Here is a 19201-nt window from a genome sequence, read left to right as displayed (position 1 = left end):
TAAGAGAGGGAAGAAAACAAAGATTTATATATATACATATATACACACACACATACACATACATATGTATCTAATATAAACATATACATTGTATACACACACTATATCACACACACACACACATGTAAACACACCAACGTATTCATAAAATAAGAAAGATAGATTCATGACAATGACAGTGTTTTGTTTCTGGTTTGTGTAACTGGTCACATGGTCAAAGTTGGTATTTATAACTATTTTTTCCATAATCCATTCTGTATTTCCTTTGCCCTCAGCAAGCACTTCAGCTGAGTGTGGTTCATTATCTGGTGGGGTGACTTAAACTTTCATTCCTGAAGTGTCTGGGCCATTAGGGTTGGGCCCAATTCCTGTCTGGATTGGGTTGTGGTAATTTTTCAGTGACTTTAATCACAGAGCATGACAATATTAAGAAACACCCTAAGGGATCTACCGTATTTTAGACATACTCTACTTTACCTCCACTGTTGAGCGGCAGTCCAATTTATCCTTTGAACTCATTATCAGTCAACACAGCCAGCACAGTAACTCTATTCTTTGCCTGTTGATTTAGAGGCATAAAGAGCCCAAAGTGGCTGGGTGGGACTCCTAACTTCGAGTTTAACAAAATCATTGTTGTGTCTCCTGGTGGAAACATTGTTCCTCTTGTAACTAAGATCTCTAGGCTAGCACAGCATAAGGTCATGGGGACAGGAAGCAAAATTTTTGCTAGCGGATCTCTAAGGGTAATAGTGAGTGGTGCCACTACCATTCCCACCCCTTGATGCCTGGACCCATGAATCCTGGCTATTGGAGAAATAGCACCATACACTGGATGCTGATTCAGAGCATACATAGCCTTCTGGAAAACTTCACCTCAGCCCTGCAAAGTATGGGCACCTAGCTGGCCCTGTAACTGAGTCTTCAAAAGGCCATTCCACCATTCTACTAGCCAGCTTCTCTCTTCACAAATTTATTTCTCACAGTCATGGTGAGAGATGTGTCTGAGGGACCTATCCAGAGCTGATGAGCAGGTCTTAAATGACAAAATCATCTCTAACATCCCAATATCCTTAGGCCTTTGAATCCCTTCCTCTACAGTAAATGGAGGCAGGTTTGGCATTTTGAGTTCACTTACTGTGGGGTACCTTTGGTCCATATTTCAGCCAACTAACCAAACCAACGGTTAGAGCCCTTTCTAACTCCCCAAGCTGCAACATTAAATGCAGAATCTCTGCTTAGTGAGTCAATCAGTTATTCTTCCCGCAGGGAGCTGTGCATCAGCTCTCCCACCCTTTCCCTACCCTCCCCATGGCTCCTCCCTACCAGCACTGCTGTCTGATCCCCAGGATCTGAGCAGGTCCTGGAGTCTCATCCTCCAACTTCCCTCTCCCGGGAAAGGGGAAGCAAGTACTTAGAGGGGTTAGCAGAGCAGGGACTTCTGTCTAGCTGAGGGTTAAACAGCAGCCCAGCCAGACTCCCCACTTTTTAGAAAGGAGGGCAACAGGGAGAGAGGAGGCTCAGCCCTCAGGCTGCTGGGGAGGATCCACTCCAGAAGCTCAATGGTGAGCACCAGCTACGAGAAAGTTGAAAGAAGTCTTAGAAAGAGAAGGAAGGCAGCAACGGCTCTCTGATCTACAAAAGATGCTAATCTTCAAGAAAAAGAAAAAAAAAAAAAAAACAAAACGAAACCCAGGGGAGTGGATGGTAGTAAACAAGATTGAGTTTAAAATGTGTTTAATTAATATAAAATTATGAACTCTCATACATGTCAACATAAAATTTTGTCCATTTGTCTAACCCTATCACCACATTGGGAAACCAACAGTAGTTTTCTCTCAACTCATGCATCAAATCCAGCTTCCATCTCTTTGTGGCGTTTCCACTGTCTGAAGCCCGTAATAGCAAGGACTCGTTCTTCCCCAGCTCCTCACCAGCAGACACAGGGACATTCCAGGTTCTAGTGGTTTCTTTGCCATGGCAGCCTCACCTCCCTGGTAAAGGGTTCCCTTAATGCAGCCAAAGCTGCCCTAGATCAGGGTTCCCAGCCTTGTCACCACCAAAAGGCCATTTGTTCTTTCTGTTCATCTCAGAGCTCTAAATCAAATACACTGCATTTACAAATTACAGGACAGGCTTGTTCTCCTTTTGTTCACCAAAGGTATCAGAAGAGCCCTTTTAGCTGTCAGCCACCCAACCACCACCCCAGCTCCACACAATTGCCCTCTCTTCCCAGGAGCCCAAGCCTGGGCTTGGGGAGGAGGCTGATGAATCCCAGGAGTCAGGAGGCCCAGCAGAGTTGGGGGGGCTCCTGAGCAGGGCCCCATCTCAGGCTGCTACAGAGGAAACGTGCTGCAGAGGAAACGTCCTGCAGAGAACAGATGTTTCTGGGACTCTGACTGGGATCCCAGTGCACTGTCGTTCCAAAACCTGTTGATGAGGTTCTAACAGGGGCTACGGTTAGATTGGGAGCATATAGGGATATAACAGTTGATGAGATTAAGGTGAAAGTTTGGATGAAAATTGGAATGTCTGTACAGATTTTATGTGAAGTGATTGTATCTCCTTTACCTAAACGTATTATGGAGATGAAGATTGTGTCTGAGTTGGGAATGCTTCCCCTACCAAGTATTGTAAAACAGAAGACACGTAAATTCACCCTTCAGTCAATATTGAGAGAACATGCTAAATGAAAAACAATAAGATTGCCTGAGCCCATATATGTCATCAATTTGAATCAGTATGGAATATCTGGTGGACGAAAGGAGATTAGCCCTTTAATTAATGCCCTATTAGTATCTAGCTGCAGTACTAGTGCAGACAAATTCTCTGTACAATAGCCTATATGGAGGAAACACTGGGAGCCTATGGCAAAAGCCAGTGAGTACTACCTAGCAGTGACTGCTAGGATTTTGGACCAGCAGTATGAGAGGCAACTATTTGAGAGTCAACAAGCTTGCTATTATATGCTAATTGAGACTACTCTTATGACTGAGAATAATCCTGAAGTACCAAAAATGTCTTGAGTGATGTCAGGGAAATGCTCTAATGGGGAGGACAGTGACCAAAAGGGTTCCATGATAAAATGGATATGGTTTATATCGGAACATGCTACCAGGGGAATGCAAGGAGTACTCATGAGTGGTTGGGTTTTTGTCCCCAGGGGCCAACTTTGGAAACACCTGAGGAGTTGCTAAATTCTATGGCCACTTGGACCACTTGGGAGTTGCCCTATGAACAATTCTCTATTTGACTAACAAAGATCTGCTTGCTTTGTGGATGGCAGTTACATGGTGAATAGACGACATCCTGTTTGGAAGGGCAACAGTTTAATTGAAGAAGGTAAAAATAAAACAGTTCATGTGGCACTAATTGCAGGCTGTTTGCCTCATTTTTGTTGACTCATAGAGTGTGGCCATTGGCCTAGCCATATGGTCAGGCAGAAGTGTAATGGAAAACTGTCCTAATGGGATGTGAATATGGAATGTGGTCCCACGGAAAGGATTATGGGAATATAAGGGGTGTATTAAGAAAGGGTATTTTGATGTGCGTAAAAAGCACTCCTTCCAGGATTGGAAGGTGATTGGAACTGGCAAGTAGATATCTTGGTGCACTCCCCGGAGGCAGCTACTCGGGCCAATGAAATGAGTGGATGGGGGTGTTCTAGCAATGCAGAGTTGAGATGAATCTAGGCATAGTCCTCTTGTATCCTCTGAGGCACAAAATGCCAACAAGAACTCTTCTATCTTCAAACAGGAGGGAGATGCCCCAGAGAGTAGACCCTTATTTTTCAGGTTATATCTACTGTTATACTGAGATATGGTGTAACAGTGCTGTATTAGTCTGCTAGGGCTGCCATAAGAAGATACCACAGAATGGGTCACTTAAATAACACAAATTTGTTTTTTCACAATATTGGAGGCTGAAAGTCCAAGATCAAACTGTTGGCAGATTTGGTTTCTCCTGAGTCCTCCCTCCTTGGTTTTCAGAAGGCTGCCTTCTTTCTACGTCTTCACACATCCTTTCCTCTGTGCATGCATCGTTTGTGTCTCCTTTCTTCTCATAAGGACACCGGTCATATAGGATTAAGGCCCCATCCTTATGACCTCATTTAATCTTCATTCCATCTTTAAAGGCTCCATCTCCAAATACAGTCACATTGGGAGGGCTCCAGCATAGAAATTTTGGGGAGACACAGTCCAGTCCATAACTGTGGAGGAAATGAGTAATTAAATTGGTACTAAAATATGTTCCATCATCACTCAGTCTCACCTGCTTGGCAACCCTAGATTGATCCAACTCTTCTCCACCTCTGCACAACACTCAAACTGCCTGACAGAATTGCCAACCTCCCGGACAAAGCCATTATAAATTCACAATATGTAACCTCAACCAATCCTTAACACCACCCAGCAATCAGTTATGCACTTGATAGCTATTTAAAGATAATATAAATTAATAACAGCTAACACTTTTTGAGGGCTCGCTATGTGTCATGTACTATTCCAATCATCCTACATGTTTTTAACTCATTTAATCCCCATAAACACTCTGTGAGATAGATATCATTATCCCCATTTTACAGATTATTAAAAGGAGACATAGAAAGACCAGTCAACATAGCTAGGAAGTTTCAGGACCAGAATTCAAATCCAAGTAATTGAGCTCTAGAGCCATCTTTTCATCACTCTGCTGACTTTTTCTCATATTCTTCCAAACATCCATTCTACCTATTCTCTTGGCCAATGACAGAGCCTCCTATTCCTCAGGAAAAAAAAGAGAAGTCAGAAAGCGATACCTTCAAGTTTCTGCCACTTAACCTTGAACTGACCTGCATTTGTTTACATCTCTCTCCTAACTTTCTCTCCTGTCCTCACAAAAGACATTGATTCCTCCTTTCTAAAGTTAGTATTTTCACCTATGCTTTAAGCCCCTTCTCCTCCCACTTTTTCGGGAACTTTGCTGTCGAATGTATGTCCTCTTTCTCTGGTATGTTCCACTGATCCTGCATACTCCTTTCCTGCAGCCCTTAAATGTTCTCAGTACTCTCCCTTCTTAACATGCCCTATAACCTCACACCTCCAAATGTTGTCCTATTTCTTCCTAACCACATCGCAGCCGCTTCTATATTGCTCCAAGACGCTCACGCCTTGGCCTTCCTCCACCAGCACTCCTCAGAAAGTCACCAGGTCACCGGCAACTGCTCCAGGGCCTGGCAACATTGACCACTCCCTTCTTCTTAAAACACTCTCCCTGAGTTTCCTTGGTGTCACGTACCCTAGATCTCCTTCCTCCCCTCTGCACCCTTCTCAGGAAAATTTGCTGGCTCCTCCTCCTCTCCCTCTACCCTTACCTCAAATGTTGGTGCTTCCAAAGGTTTTATCATAGCCCTCTTTTCATCTCATTTTTCATTCTCTCACTAGGACATCTACTCTGTGAGCTACAATTATCATGCACATACTGCTAATGCCCAAGTCTATACCCCCACCCCACACCATCTGCTTAGCATCAGTCCCTGCATTCAACTCAACTAGACTGGGGGACTGCACTAGGGGCTCAGTCACAATGTGTCCAATAATGCATTTGTTACTTCCAACTTTCAACCTATTTCTGTGTTTCCACTCTCAGTCGATGACCCATTCCAGAAACCTGGGCCTTTTCCTTGGCTCTTTCCTCCTCCACCCACCAGGGTGGTTGATCAAGTACCTACAATATGTCAGGTCCTGTGCTAAACACCTCACATGCAATAATGTTATTTTATTGTCATAATCTTAAGAAAGAAGAAAAAGTAGTTCAATGTTAGCTGTTCTTAGCACTTATTGGCAAGAAAATTGAAGAAGAATTCCCTAAGACATCCCACTTTTTCTCAGCTTCTACCCTCCTCCCTATTTTGTGGATGTCTGGAAGAGAACTCCCCCTCCCCCATCCTCATCTTTCTGACCACAGCCCAGTGGACGTGCTCCTCTCATGTCCTCCACAGCCCTCTCATCACACTATATTGCAATGTGCCAGTTCCTTTTTTGTGTTATATGGAACTTGACAAGAAAGAGGATGGATTCTTCTCCCACAGGACATGAAAGCAGAAGCAGTTATCACCTGTGTAATCTGACAATAAATGTGTTTTTGTTTCATGGGAAAGGTTGGAGTAGTTTAGCTGGTTTACCTGGGCCTAAGAAAAATATTGTAAACTTGTCTCTTCTTATATAATAAATTTTCTCTCCTTCCTTTTTTGCTACCACCATTATCCTATATAAACAAAGCAGCCTGCTATTTGCCTAAATTATTACTTTAAACAAGACGAAATTATGTCTCATATGTCTCTTCCTTCCCCAGCTTAGCCTGCAAGCTCCACCTGTAGCAGTTGGATTCCCAGAGATCAGAGGGAACCAGGGAAGCTTATCATACCTAAAACCCCAGCCTCTGCAAAGGAACACACACATGCACACACACAGACGTACACACAGCCTCCAGCCATGCAGCTGTGTGTGAATTATATCTAAGGCTATCCCAGAAACATGCAGATTCAAATTTAAAAGAGGATTCTAAGTATCTGAGAACATTATCATCTTCTGGATGGGTGGGGAGCAGGGTTGTCTCTCTGAATCGTGCAATAAATGTTCTGAGATAAGCTCTGTTCCCTACACGGTCTGAGAAGCTCACCCTTGCTGGTGGGCAGAGGACAGGTAAGAACCATTCTGGGGAACAACGAGATGCATTAAGTATTAACTACACTGCAAACAATCTGTGAGAGAAGTGCTCCAACTTGAATGAAATATAATTCTTATTTTCAGTGTAGACCAAATGGTAAGGGGGATGGACCAGGTACTGCAGGTGAATACACAAGGCCAAGATGATATCTACAAAGCCTAAAAGGGCTCCATGCCACCAGTGTCCTGTCCCACACTCTAATCCACTTTGTAGAGCTGGACTAGATTAGTCTCCATCTCTGCAAACCCCCTTTAAGAATGTCAATTCACTCCCTACAACCTGGAATACAAACATTTTAATCTGGTCTTCAGGAAGTATAATTTTTCCTCCCTGTTGGCTTTATATCCTGCAACCTTGGTAAACTCACTTATTAGCTCTAGCAATCTTCTTTTGTAAATTTCTTGGGATTTTCCATGTAGAAAAACCTATAAATAGTGTCTATAATAAAGATAGGTTTTCTTTTTCCCCTTTCCAATCTACATACCATTTTATTTCCTTTTCTTGTCTTATTGTACTGACTAGGACTTCCAGTAGAATGTTGAAGAGGAGTGGTGAGAATGGACATCCTTGTCTTATTCACAATATTAGGAGGGGAGTATTCAGTTTTTCACCATTAAGTATGATTTTAACTGTTGGTTTTTTGTATATATTCTTTCTTAGATTTATCAGTTTCATTGATCTCTGCTCCTATTTTTCTTATTTCCTTCCTTCTACTTGCTCCTGGTTTATTTTGCTCTTATTTTTCTAGATTCATAAGGTAAAAGCTTAAGTTATTAATTTGAAATATTTCTTCTTCTTTAATATAAGCCTTTAATCATATATATTTGCCTGTAAGCACTGTTTTAGCTTTTTCTCACAAATTTTGATATTCTATATTTTCATTTTAATTTGGTTCAAGTATTTTCTAATTTCCCTCGAGACTTCCTCTTTGACCCATGGATTATCAAGAAGTGTTTTGTTTAATTTCTAAGTGTTTGGAGATTTTCCTGTTATCTTTCTGTTATTAAATTCTACTTTAATTTTATCATGGTCTGAGAATATACTTTATATTATTTCAAATCTTTTAAATTTATCAAGGTTTGTTTTATGACTCAGGATAGGACATATCTTGGTGAATTATCCATGTGCACTTGAAAAGACTGTAGTCTGCTATTTTTGGGTGGAATGTTCTATAAATATCAATTAGGTCAAATTGCTTCATGGTTGTGTTCATTTCTTTTACATTCTTGCTGATTTTCTATCTACTAGTTCCTTTACTGGGAAAAGAGTGTAACAGTCTCTGACTATAATCATGAATTTGCCTATTTCTCTTTTGAGTTCTTTCAGGTTTTGTTTCATGTATTTTGGTGCTCTGTTGTTAGTCGTATACACATTTAGGATTCTTATCTCTTCTTGGTGAATTGACCTTTCATCATTATCGAATATCTTTCTTTATCCCTGGTAATTTTCTTTGCTCTGAAGTCTGCTTTCTCCAATATTAATTAGCCATTCTAGCCTTCTTTGGATTAATGTTTGCATGGTGTAATGGTTAATTTTATGTGTCAACTTGCCTGGGGCATGGTGCCAAGATGTGTGGTCAAATATTATTCTGGTTGTTTCTATAAGGATATTTTGCATAAGATTAAAACTTAAATTGGTGAACTTCAAGTAAGCAGATTGCTCACCATAGTGTGGGTGGGGTTCATCCAATGAGTCGAAAGCCTGAATAGAACAAAAAACTGACCTCCCCTGAGCAAGAAGGAAACCTGCAGCGAGTGGCCATGGGACTTGAACTGCAACACTGTCTCCTCCCTGTGTCTCCAGCCTAATGGCATTTGGACTTGTACCACAGCACTAGATCTTCCTTAGTTCTCCAGCCTGGCTCACACACCCTGCAGATTTGAGACATGCCGGGCTCCATAATCACGTAAGCCAATTCATTAAAATAAATCTTTCTATATTTATAAACATCCTATTGGTTCTGCTTCTCTAGAGAATCCTGACTAATATAACAGATCTTTTTCTATCCTTTTACTTGTAACCTACTGTATCAAGCCAGACCGAGAATTGTGGTTACAGAGTGACCAGAGCACTAGTTCTGTGTCCCTTTGCCTGTCTGTTCCCCCAGTTGAGGTGTCCCTTTGCCCATCCTCTGCCCCCTTCCTGTTCCTTTACCACTCAGTGTCCATGTTGGAAGGCCCCACACAAATTGCATCACCTTATTATCCATCCAGGGCCTGTGGTTTCCCTGACAGCTGATTTTTCTGAGATCCTCTCTCTCAATCCTCTTTTATTCCTAGCTTTTCTCCCATTCTTACTTACTGTCCCAGTGAACATCATGTTTTTCTTGTTATCGCAGGGGTCCACCCAGGCTGAGATGACTCCCAGGGAACCACCTATTTCCTGCTCCAGTGGAACTGCAACCAGTGTGTGAAAATAAAAGTTCCAGAACTGGACCCAAAAGGGAGGAGAGATGTGGGAAAGGAACCATGGAGTGATAATTGAACAGGTCTTGTCACCCCTCCAGCCCCTACTGAGTTTCCAGCACAAGACTAACGGTAACAGATGGTATTAGTGTTGCTCATCAGAGTGGATTTTCCTTTTATAATTTTTTTTAAATGCTGTTGAAAAAAATGTAGAGGAGCAGTGGTGAAAGGAGACAAAGATTGACAAATATGGACAAATATCTACCCAACAGCTGTCCAGATATAGCATGGCTATTCATTTGCTGTACAATCAAAAGCAGGTGAGGGAAGCTTCAGAACACTAGAGGTGCAAATTTCCTGAAAAGACATTGGACATGTGGTTTCTTGAGTGGTCCAACTCTGACCATCCATGTTAGAGGACTGAAGGAAGGGAAAGTGAATGGCTCCATGATGCAGAAGACAAGATCTGGGTGGATGAGACCTGACGTGTTCCATAAATTGATCTCATTTCTTTCTACTGCATCTCTATCCAAGGTGGAGTGGAGAGAGACCCAGATGCCTCTGGTATGTCTACTCCCTCTGTTCATCATGATGCTCCCTCCCCAACTTCCAGACTCATTGGCTTCAGTGGGATAGACCAGAGGCTGGATCCTGGATGACTCTTCTCCAGGACTCTCCATGACTATAAAACTCCTGATTGCCTTATTTCATTTGCAAAAAGTGAACAGATGAAGCTTGTATGAGGAGCCATCTTTCCACTCTTTATTTCCCTTTCATACCTGATCCCCGATACTGTTCACAAATCCTACTTGTGCTTATTAGCATCCTTAGTTTCAGTATTATTTCTCCCTCACTAGATTGTAGGCAACTTGAAGGAAGAAGCTTCATCTTGTTCTCTGCTACATCACCTGTAACTAGTGTTAAAAAACAAAATTCAGGGGCCGGCTTGGTGGCGTAGTGTTTAAGTTCACATGCGCGGGGTTCGCAGGTTTGGATCCTGGGCACAGAGCAACGCACTGCTTGTCAAGCCATGCTGGGGAGGCGTCCCATATAAAGTAGAGGAAGATGGGCACAGATATTAGCTCAGGGCCAGTCTTCCTCAGCAAAAAGAGGAGGATTGGCAACGGATGTTAGCTCAGGGCTAAACTTCCTCAAAAAAAAAAAAAAAAAGAAAGAAATTCAGGGTCCAGCCCGGTGGCGTAGCAGTTAACTTTGCGCACTCAGCTTCAGCACCCAGGGTTGGCCGGTTTGGATCCTGGGCGCGGACATATGCACCGCTCCTCAAGCTATCCTGAGGTGGCGTCCCACATAGAGCAACTAGAACAATGTACAACTATGACATACAACTATCTACTGGGGCTTTGGAGGGACAAAAGGAGGAAAATTGGCAACAGATGTTAGCTCAGGGCCAATATTCCTCGAACAAAACAAAACAAAATTCAACTGAGTAAATTTGAAGATCTAATCGGCTTTATTAAATGATTCATGAATCCAGCAGTAGCCATCCAGCAACTCAGAGGGATTTCACAAAATGGAAGGTTTCTATAGGAAGAAGGGTGGGGTGAGGGAGCTATTAGCAAAAGAAAAGAAAGGATTATTTTCAGTCCAGGACATCTTTTTTGGGGGGAGGAGGAAAGGGAAAGGCAAGAGTTTTATCAAGTAAATTGCCTCTTCTTCTGGGGGATGGAAAGGGCCTATGTGAGGGATTACCTCATTGGTGCTGACCAGAAAATTCCAGACTGCTTGATTAAGATTTACATTTCTGGGAGAGATTGAAACTGCGATTAGGTTAGGTATTAAATCAAGGTTTGGTATTTATGGGCTTTAGCACCAGTGACACCATTTGGGGCTTGTGGTTTTCTCTTTAATGTTAGTACAAGAGTTGTTTCATTGTAGCTGTTCAATAATAGTTGGTGGAAGATATGAAACATTAGCTCAACAACAATTTGCCCCTCCTTTGGGCTCTGGGCTGCTATGGGAGCCCATCCATTGCACAAATGTCCGATCACATGAAGTTGAATGTCATTGTCCCTGGAGACGACTTGCTCAGAGTTGCCCACTCAGGTATGCCAAAAGGAATGGCCAGGGTCTCCTGTGAATGGACCTACTCAGTTTGCATCCAGCCATGGGAACTAAGATGTTTTGTGCATTATATGCTTCTAGGATCATATCTCATTCCATCTGCCAGCCTGCTGATCTACCATAAGGATTAAGTCATGTTGATTTGATGTGGTGAGAGGGAAGTAGCAGGTACCCTAGATGCCCTGGTACAACAGAAAAGCATCAGAAAATGGATTATAAATCCCATGAAAATCAAGTGTCCTGACATCTTAGAAAAGTTTCTAGGAGTTCAATCATTTGGGGGAATATCATTACAGGCCCTCAAAGTCAAAAGCAAATTTGTTTCACTTTAATGCTCTGTCATGAGGAAAGAGGCACCATACTCCCCAGGCCTTTTTGTATTTAGAGGGAAATGCATCACAACTTGGTGTACTACGTCAGTACATTTACCATGTAACCCATAAGATAACCAACTTTGAATGGGCCCAGAGCAAGAGAAGATTCTCTTACTGGAACAGGCTACAATGTAAGCAGCTCTGCCATTGACTCTTATGGTCCTGGAGACCCAAAGTGTTTGGCATGATCTTGAGCCATCTAATTGTTCTTTGGGGCCTGTGCCAGGCCATGAAAGAAGAAAACAGAGGTTCCTCTAATATTAAGAGGAACATATCTTCTTTGGAAAGTAACTCTCCTCTCATATAGTTTTAGGCTTATAACAGACTCTAAAAGAGACTTAATATCTGACCACAGGACATATCAAATGACCGTGCAACCTGAGCTGACCATTCACAACTGGGTATTTTCTGACCCACAAAATGATATAGTCACGCATGTCCAATTGCATTTCATTATCAAGTGGAAGTTGTGTACTCTTGTACACAACTTCCAGTAGGACCTGAAGACACAGTTAAGTTGTGTAAGCAAGTCCCTTACACACAATGCACCTACTCCTGCTGCCAAGACCATCTCTAACATTTGTGGAACCAAGGGTAAGAGACAAATGGAAATCCACACAACATATGTCTACATACAGTTAGATGTTAAATAAAATACGGTCAACTCTCCTACCTTGAAATGTTGTCCTGTGAGCATACTTGACTGAGTAAATTCTAACAAATTACTCATGAAGCTGCAAGCTGGAAATTGGTGTTAACCCAATGGAACCACAATTCCTTAAGAAATTGGCAACTTTCCTGGAAGGGAAAGGATGTCTGTGGCCAACATTGGGCTAAGGTGGGTCTCCTAGCTGCTTCAATTGATGAAACAGAGTTTTCTGAAGACTACTGTTGCAGCTGAGGGAACAACTATCAGGCAGGCTCTAGTATGAATGCTGAAGCGAATCTGTTGCCAAAAACAAAAGACGTTTGTAAGAAGTGCAGTGCCAATGACTGAAGACATGCTGCAGTGTGGCTCTGGAGGCAGAGAAGTAACAGAGATCAAGAGAAAGTCTGCAATATCCAGTATTAGAAACCATATCTGGATTTAAAGCTGTAAATGCCTCTTTCTCTGTGAAGTCAATGCCTGACAGGATGCTCTCAGGTGTTCGGTAATGTTGACAGCCAGAGAGACTTGCGTGTTAGGTTTCTGACCACACATCAACCAAAAGGAAGGAAAGGCCTCTATCCATGTGTTGAGATTAGAGAGATTTATTCAGTGAAACATCAAAAGTGATGATGGGATTGCTTCCTAGGCCATGGTATTGCAGGAGGATCTATAATGAAGTCTCACAGAAAGAGGCTTGGACATTACCAGACAGGCCTCCAAATTATGGTTCTTGGTGAAGCTTTTTGAGGTGGAAGAAGAAACGGTGGTAATATTTGTCAAATACACGAAACGACTGGATTGGATGGGAGACATCAGTTCAGGTTTAGGGATCTGAAGGCAATGCAGGTATGTTGAGTCCCTCAAGTTAGATTTCTGCAAAGCTACCTACTGGTTAGGGGGATAAAGAGCTCCCACCTCTAGCCACAAGAGGCCTCAGAACAAATCTGTAGGAAGAATTGCCATGCACAGTGTCCACTAATTAATCTTCATTTACGTGGGATGGGGGCAATGAGTTATCACGGGTATGACCATCTGTCCTTAGTATCTAGCAGTGTTAGTATGTGTGGTGTAGACTCAGATAACTCAAAGCACCACCTGGATCCTGAGAGGCAAAAAATCCCACCCACTTGTTTCAGTTAAGGTAAGAAAGGGTATTGTGTAGCAGACTGCACCGGAAGCAAATCCCACCCTAGGAGTCCAGAAAATAAGGTCAGGAAATGAGGGAGGTTGTCAGAGTGATGAGTAGTTTTAGATCTAGAGGTAAAAGACCTTAGTAGATAAACTATTCTGCTCCTCTTATAAGAGGAAGACCATCCACCAAAAGATGTTCTCTTCCAGTGAGCAGGAGCATACCAGCGTGGTCCTTGACTCTGACAGGGAGGATGTGTGGCAGAAGATCAGCTCTAAATCCAAATGCTACCAGATTTGATCAAACTTACAGTTGCACATTTCCCACCTTGAATCCCCTAGCACCTTCTGCTGATGCAGGCCCCTGCCTGCTTGGCTGGGTTGGATAGATACAGCCAGATTTTATGAGCTGGTGCTCCCAAGGAGAGGTACAGAGGCGTAAGGGACCATAAAGTTATAGGACCATTAAAAGTGTCCCCAGAGAAGAGTTCTGCCCCCACCATTATAAAAAGGAGGGAGTGTGATGCTACCTAGGCCAGAGGAGCTTGGTGCCACAAGTAAATATTGTGATTTGTCTTCTCCTTTTCCACCTTGGTAGAGAGAATTTGCAAGGAGCTACAAACATTTTTCTGAGATGTAATGAAATGGAGAAAATTTTCTTGACCAAAATTCTAAAGATGCTGAGGAAGATAGACTAGCATCAGGAAGACATGAGACAAATGGAGAGGCTGGACATCCCCCTCTGAGGGAAGAGTCACTAGTCAAGAGAAGCTGGCTTTGAAAGGAGACAGTGAGGGGAGTGCCAACAAAATGGTGGAGGTTCTGCAGTGCAATTCTTATGAAAATCTCCAGATGTTCAGTGAAGTCATTAAGCTAAAGAGATGATTAGCTCAAGTGGTTCATTTCAGTGAAATGCAAATAGGGCAAATCTGAAACATGAGGAGGGATTTAGTAATGGAGGAGGCATGGGGAGGAGACTATAAGAACGTAAAGTTCAAAAGTTACTGAAGGCTGAGGATGGCTTTTGATCATCCTAGGCTATAAAAGTGAGTTTCAGACCAAGTTTAACTAAATTAATATCTCAGACATATAAAGACGAATATGCCAAGAGATGCTGGGCCGGCTGAACTTCTTATCGTTGGGTTACTCAGTGACAAGGGCGTCATTCATCAATGGTGCATCGGGCTTTCCATGTTGGGTAGAAGGTCAAAAGTTGTCTCCGTATTCAGGCTGGATGAGTCTTTGACCCCATGAATCAACCAAGCATCAGCAGCGACTGAGCTGATGTTCTTCCTCTCCTCAGCCCTTGCCAGTTCTGTTATGTATGGGAATTGAATCAGCAACTTCCCAGAATGTCCTAAACAATCACTTCTCTGTCTCTACTCACCCAGCCTTCATGACTCTAATTAGCAAGTATCTCCCTTGGCCTTTTCTTCCTAGTTTGAATTTACTTTGTCCAGAGGAAAACTCGATTTCTCCCTGAGACACTGTGTCACAAAACCTGTCTGTATCAGCTCAATCAACTTTCTTACACATCTCCAGTTCTGAACACGCCCTGGAAGCCAAGTCTTGTCGTGGACAGTTGGGATGGGGGATGAGGGAGGGCATGGATGGAAGAGACAGAAGAGCCTTTTTCTTGGACAAACTCCTATTTGTCAAAGCCACTAAGTTAACTTATAAAAAGGTGCTCAAATTCACTTGTCAACAGGAAAATAAAAAATGAAACATTGATACTATTTTACATATATCAAATTAACAATCAGGATAAATAAAGGCCGGCATTGGCAAGGCTGTGAAAAAAATGGGAACTCTCATACACTGTTGGTGGGAATATAAATATTCGCAGCCTTTTCATGGAGCAATTTGACAGTATATCAATGTTGTCAATGTGCAATGCACTTTTGTCTTGAAATTCTACTTTTAGGAATATATCTTAACAGTAGCAGAGCCATATGTATGCTCAAAGAAACATGTTTAAGGGTGTTATGGCTGAAACTGCTCATTGCCTACTGATTCTCCATCTTCTCCCTTTCTAACTATATATTTGGTGGTAGTGATGTGGCTAACCAAGAATTGACATTTCCCAGACTCACTTGTGAGACAGGGAGAGCCAGTGCTATGTAAGCAGAAATCACTGGGTGGGACTTGAGGGAAAACCCTCTCACTCTTCCTCTCTTTTCTTCTTGCTGATGTCTAGAAATTGTACATGATGGCTAGAGTTCCAGCAGCCATTTTGTGACCTTGAAGATGGAAGCCACACACTAAGGAACGGAAAAATACAAGAAGCCTCGGACCCTGATGCTTCATAGAGTTACCATTCCTGCCTTTCACTGTTTCCCTACAGATTTTTTTTCTGGACACAAAAGAAAAACAAGCCCACAATTTGTTTAGGTCACCCTGATTGGTTCTCTTTCACTAGCAGCCAAGTGTGTCTCTAATAGACACAGATGTTTGTTGTAACATTGCTTTAAAATAGAGGGATAATGTAAACAGTCTAAATGTCCCCAGCTTCCACTTTCCTGAGTTTTCCAGAAACAATTTCAGTCTCAGTACATGAGAATCCTGACCCTCAACCTCTCTTTTTCTTAAAGAAACTTGAGCTTGGCCCCATGTCAGCACATTCCTCTCAAGCTGCTCAGGAACCAAACTTGTAATGTAAATAATTTTAAATTTCTGGTAAAGAAGACATGAAGTAAACAAGATTCAATAATTAGAAACTGTATATAAAACCCCAAATTATATCAACAAAAATGGAGAAGTGGTAGAGAGCGAGAGAAAACATGGTCAATTATCATCGAAGATGGGAAAGGAAATAGCATTCTGTTCATAGCGTTGATAATTAAAGGAAGAACAGGTTCAAACTCTTTTTTATTAATTTACAGGAAACCACTAGCAAAATTGAAAAAAGGATGTTTACCTTCAAAATCATTAGCAGGTAGAGAAGGCAAAGAAATAAGTCTATATCAGTGGTCTACAGAACTTTTTATAGCAGGGTATGAAAAATAAGTTAAAAGGTTTTAAGTAGGCAAACCAACCATATGTATATTTATTAATTTGTGAATTGTACATTTTAAACCATACACCAGAAGTTAAAATCTATAAAAATATGAGGTATCCATATCTATGAAATAAACAATATTTTAATATCTTGCAGTTCATAAGGACTTCATACAACATTAGCTAATATCTCAAGGCTCAATATGCATTTAGAGTTACTATTATTAATAGTAGTGAAGGCAAATCCATATTTCATATAGTCTTCTTGAATTTTTTGTAAGTTTGAATTTTTGAGTTCAAAAATTCAAGCTAGGGACGTTTAAAAGCTAGGGACATTTAGACTGTTTACATTATTCCTCTATTTTAAGGCCATGTTACAACAAACATCTGTGTCTGTTAGAAATACACTTGGCAGCTAGTGAGAGAGATCGCATCATGGTGACCTAAACACCTTTGAATTTGGGGTGAGTTTCTTGTTCAATTTAATTGGGTCATCTATTTTGCCTCGTAACATGCTGATGAAGAGCTTACACCAGGTTGGGAGAAGGGTCAGCTCTGCCTTTCTCTTGTTCTTTGTCTTACATGTATTATCGTCAATCCATGAATGACAAGAGGTGATCCTTTTAAACAACTTAACCACTCTGTGCTGGTTAGTTTGGAGATATGCTTGCCCCCTAGACAAGAATCATCTGAAACTGACCAAAAATGAGAGCTCCACTCTCAACCTTTTCTCTTGGGGTATTTCACTCACCTGTGATCCTCTGACAGACCAAGCCAGGGTGCCAGAGAAATTCTATTACATCTTAGGAGTGGATTTTTTTCTTTCTTATTGTAAATAAAAATATAAATAGACATTCTTCTATATTCTTCTCATACTGCAATGGATCGTCTCACACAACACACTTTGGAGACTACTACTTTTCTAAAAAGATAACTTTTTTTTTCACTTAATTTAAAATGCACAAAAAAACATACCCAGAGGAACTATGTAAGAATGCTTAGGATTGATTAAAAAAGGGGCAGAGGAACTGCAAAACATTTTTCTAAAGAAAACATACAGATGGCCAGCATGAAAGATGCTCAACATCACTAATCATCAGGGAAATGCAAATCAAAATCACAATGAGATGTCACCTAATACCTGTTAGAATGGGTATTACCAAAAAGACAAGATAGAGTGCTGGCCAGGATGTGGAGAAAAGACAACCCTTGTGCACTGCTGGTGGGAAGGTAAATTGCTACAGCCACTATGAAAAACAGTATAGAAGTTCCTCAAAATATTAAAAATAATACTATCATACGATCCAGAAATTCCACTTCTGGGTATATATCTGAAGGAACTGAAATCAGGAGCTTGAAGAAAATCTGTCCACCATCCCTCATGTCCATTGCAGCATTATTTACAGTAGCCAAGACATGGAAACACGTAAGTGTCCACCGATGGATGAATGGATAAAGAAAATGTGGTATACAATGAAATATTATTCTGCCATAAAAAGAAGGAAATTTTGCCTTTTGCAACAACATGTGTGGATCTTGAAGGCCATATGCTAGGTGAAATAAGTCAGACAGAGAAAGGCAAATACTCTATGTTCTCACCTATACGTGGAATCTAAAAAAGCTGAACTCATAGGAATAGAGAGTAGACTGGTGGTTGCCAGGGCTGGGGACTGTGGGAGATGGGGAGATGTTGGTCAAAGACTACAAACTTCCAGTTATAAAATGAATAAGTTCTGGGGATCTAGTGTACAGGATGGTGACTATAATTAACAACACTGTGTTATACACTTGAAATTTGTTAAGAGAGTAGATCCTAAGTGTTATCATCACACATGGAAAAAAATAGTAATTATGTGAGGGGATAGAGATGTTAACTATCCTCATTGTGGTAATCATTTTGCAATATATTGACGTGTGTCAAATCATCACGTTGTACATTTTAAACTTATATATGCTATACGTCAATAATATCTTGGTAAAGCTTGGGGAGAATGTTTATGGTGGTTAGCTTTGTGAGGGGTGATAACAGGTGATTTTAATTTTTCTGTACAATTTTCTATGTTTTCCAAATTTTATATAATCAACATGGATTATTATCAGAAAAAAAGCCTTTATTTTTAAAAACTCGTGCATCCTTTGGCTCATCAGGCAAGGAGAGTATGTGCTGAGATTCAAGAGGAGAGTGGGGACGGGAGGGAGGCAGGGGGCGGGGAGAGGAGGAGCCAAGGACTAACCTCCCTCACCCAGCAGTCATGGACTCCTTATGCAGCAGCTGGTTCGCCTGCCAGACCCTGATGCTCCAAATCAGCCTCATCCTATGTGAGTAGCAGAACAGATGGGGCTGCTCCAGGGAGGGTGTGGCGGGAGGCTAAGGAGTCAGGTGTCAGGGGTACTGGTGGACAGCTGGGGCTTGCATGGTGTTAACCTCCGGATTCCTAAAGCTTCTTTGAGATTGATTGGGAGAGAAAGGGGTCTAGGGCTTTTCTGGGATGCCCTCAGGAAATTCCTGAGGACATGAAAACCTCCATCAAACCTCTACTTCAAAAGGCAATTATTTGCCGTGCTGTGTTGGGCTGCTGCCGCTGAGATGTCAGAGCACTGACTCATTGTCCACCTTCCTGTTTGGTGGGAACAATCTCTACAATCTCAGGTCCTTCTCTCCATCCTCTACCCATCGCCCAGCCTGCTTCCTTCTTCTACTCCCCGGCAGAGGAGGGCATGTGTGGTGAGTGAGGGGCCAGGACAGCTTCCCACTGCCCCATCATTAGGGACAGCTGAGCAGTGGCACCATCTGCAGGGGCAGGGGAGGCGGAGGCAGCCAGGGGGAAGTGCGACCTTCCCCTCTCACTCTGCTGGTGAAC

The 19201-nt window shown here is 42.0% G+C and overlaps 1 protein-coding gene and 1 long non-coding RNA gene across 2 annotated transcripts in view; one reads left to right on the top strand and one right to left on the bottom strand.

Moving 5' to 3' along the window:
• Positions 1-1710: 1710 nt before the first annotated feature.
• LOC147917913 (uncharacterized) overlaps positions 1711-19201 on the bottom strand; it is a 26558-nt gene continuing 9067 nt past the window's right edge. Inside the window, exon 3 of the long non-coding RNA XR_015554743.1 lies at positions 1711-4207. This is a non-coding gene — a long non-coding RNA (uncharacterized LOC147917913). The remainder of the gene's footprint in view (positions 4208-19201) is intronic.
• Positions 18591-19201, top strand: part of LOC147917912 (CD48 antigen-like) — a 19941-nt gene continuing 19330 nt past the window's right edge. Inside the window, exon 1 of the mRNA XM_087441291.1 lies at positions 18591-18659. Coding sequence (XP_087297417.1) covers positions 18593-18659 — 67 coding nt within the window. The 5' untranslated portion in view covers positions 18591-18592. The remainder of the gene's footprint in view (positions 18660-19201) is intronic.

The sequence above is a fragment of the Ceratotherium simum genome, chromosome 2, assembly GCF_057802395.1.
Source record: "Ceratotherium simum simum isolate JZ-2026a chromosome 2, ASM5780239v1, whole genome shotgun sequence".
Lineage (NCBI taxonomy): Eukaryota > Metazoa > Chordata > Mammalia > Perissodactyla > Rhinocerotidae > Ceratotherium > Ceratotherium simum.
Note: the sequence above shows the minus strand (reverse complement) of the source record. Positions and strands in the feature narration are given on the sequence as shown.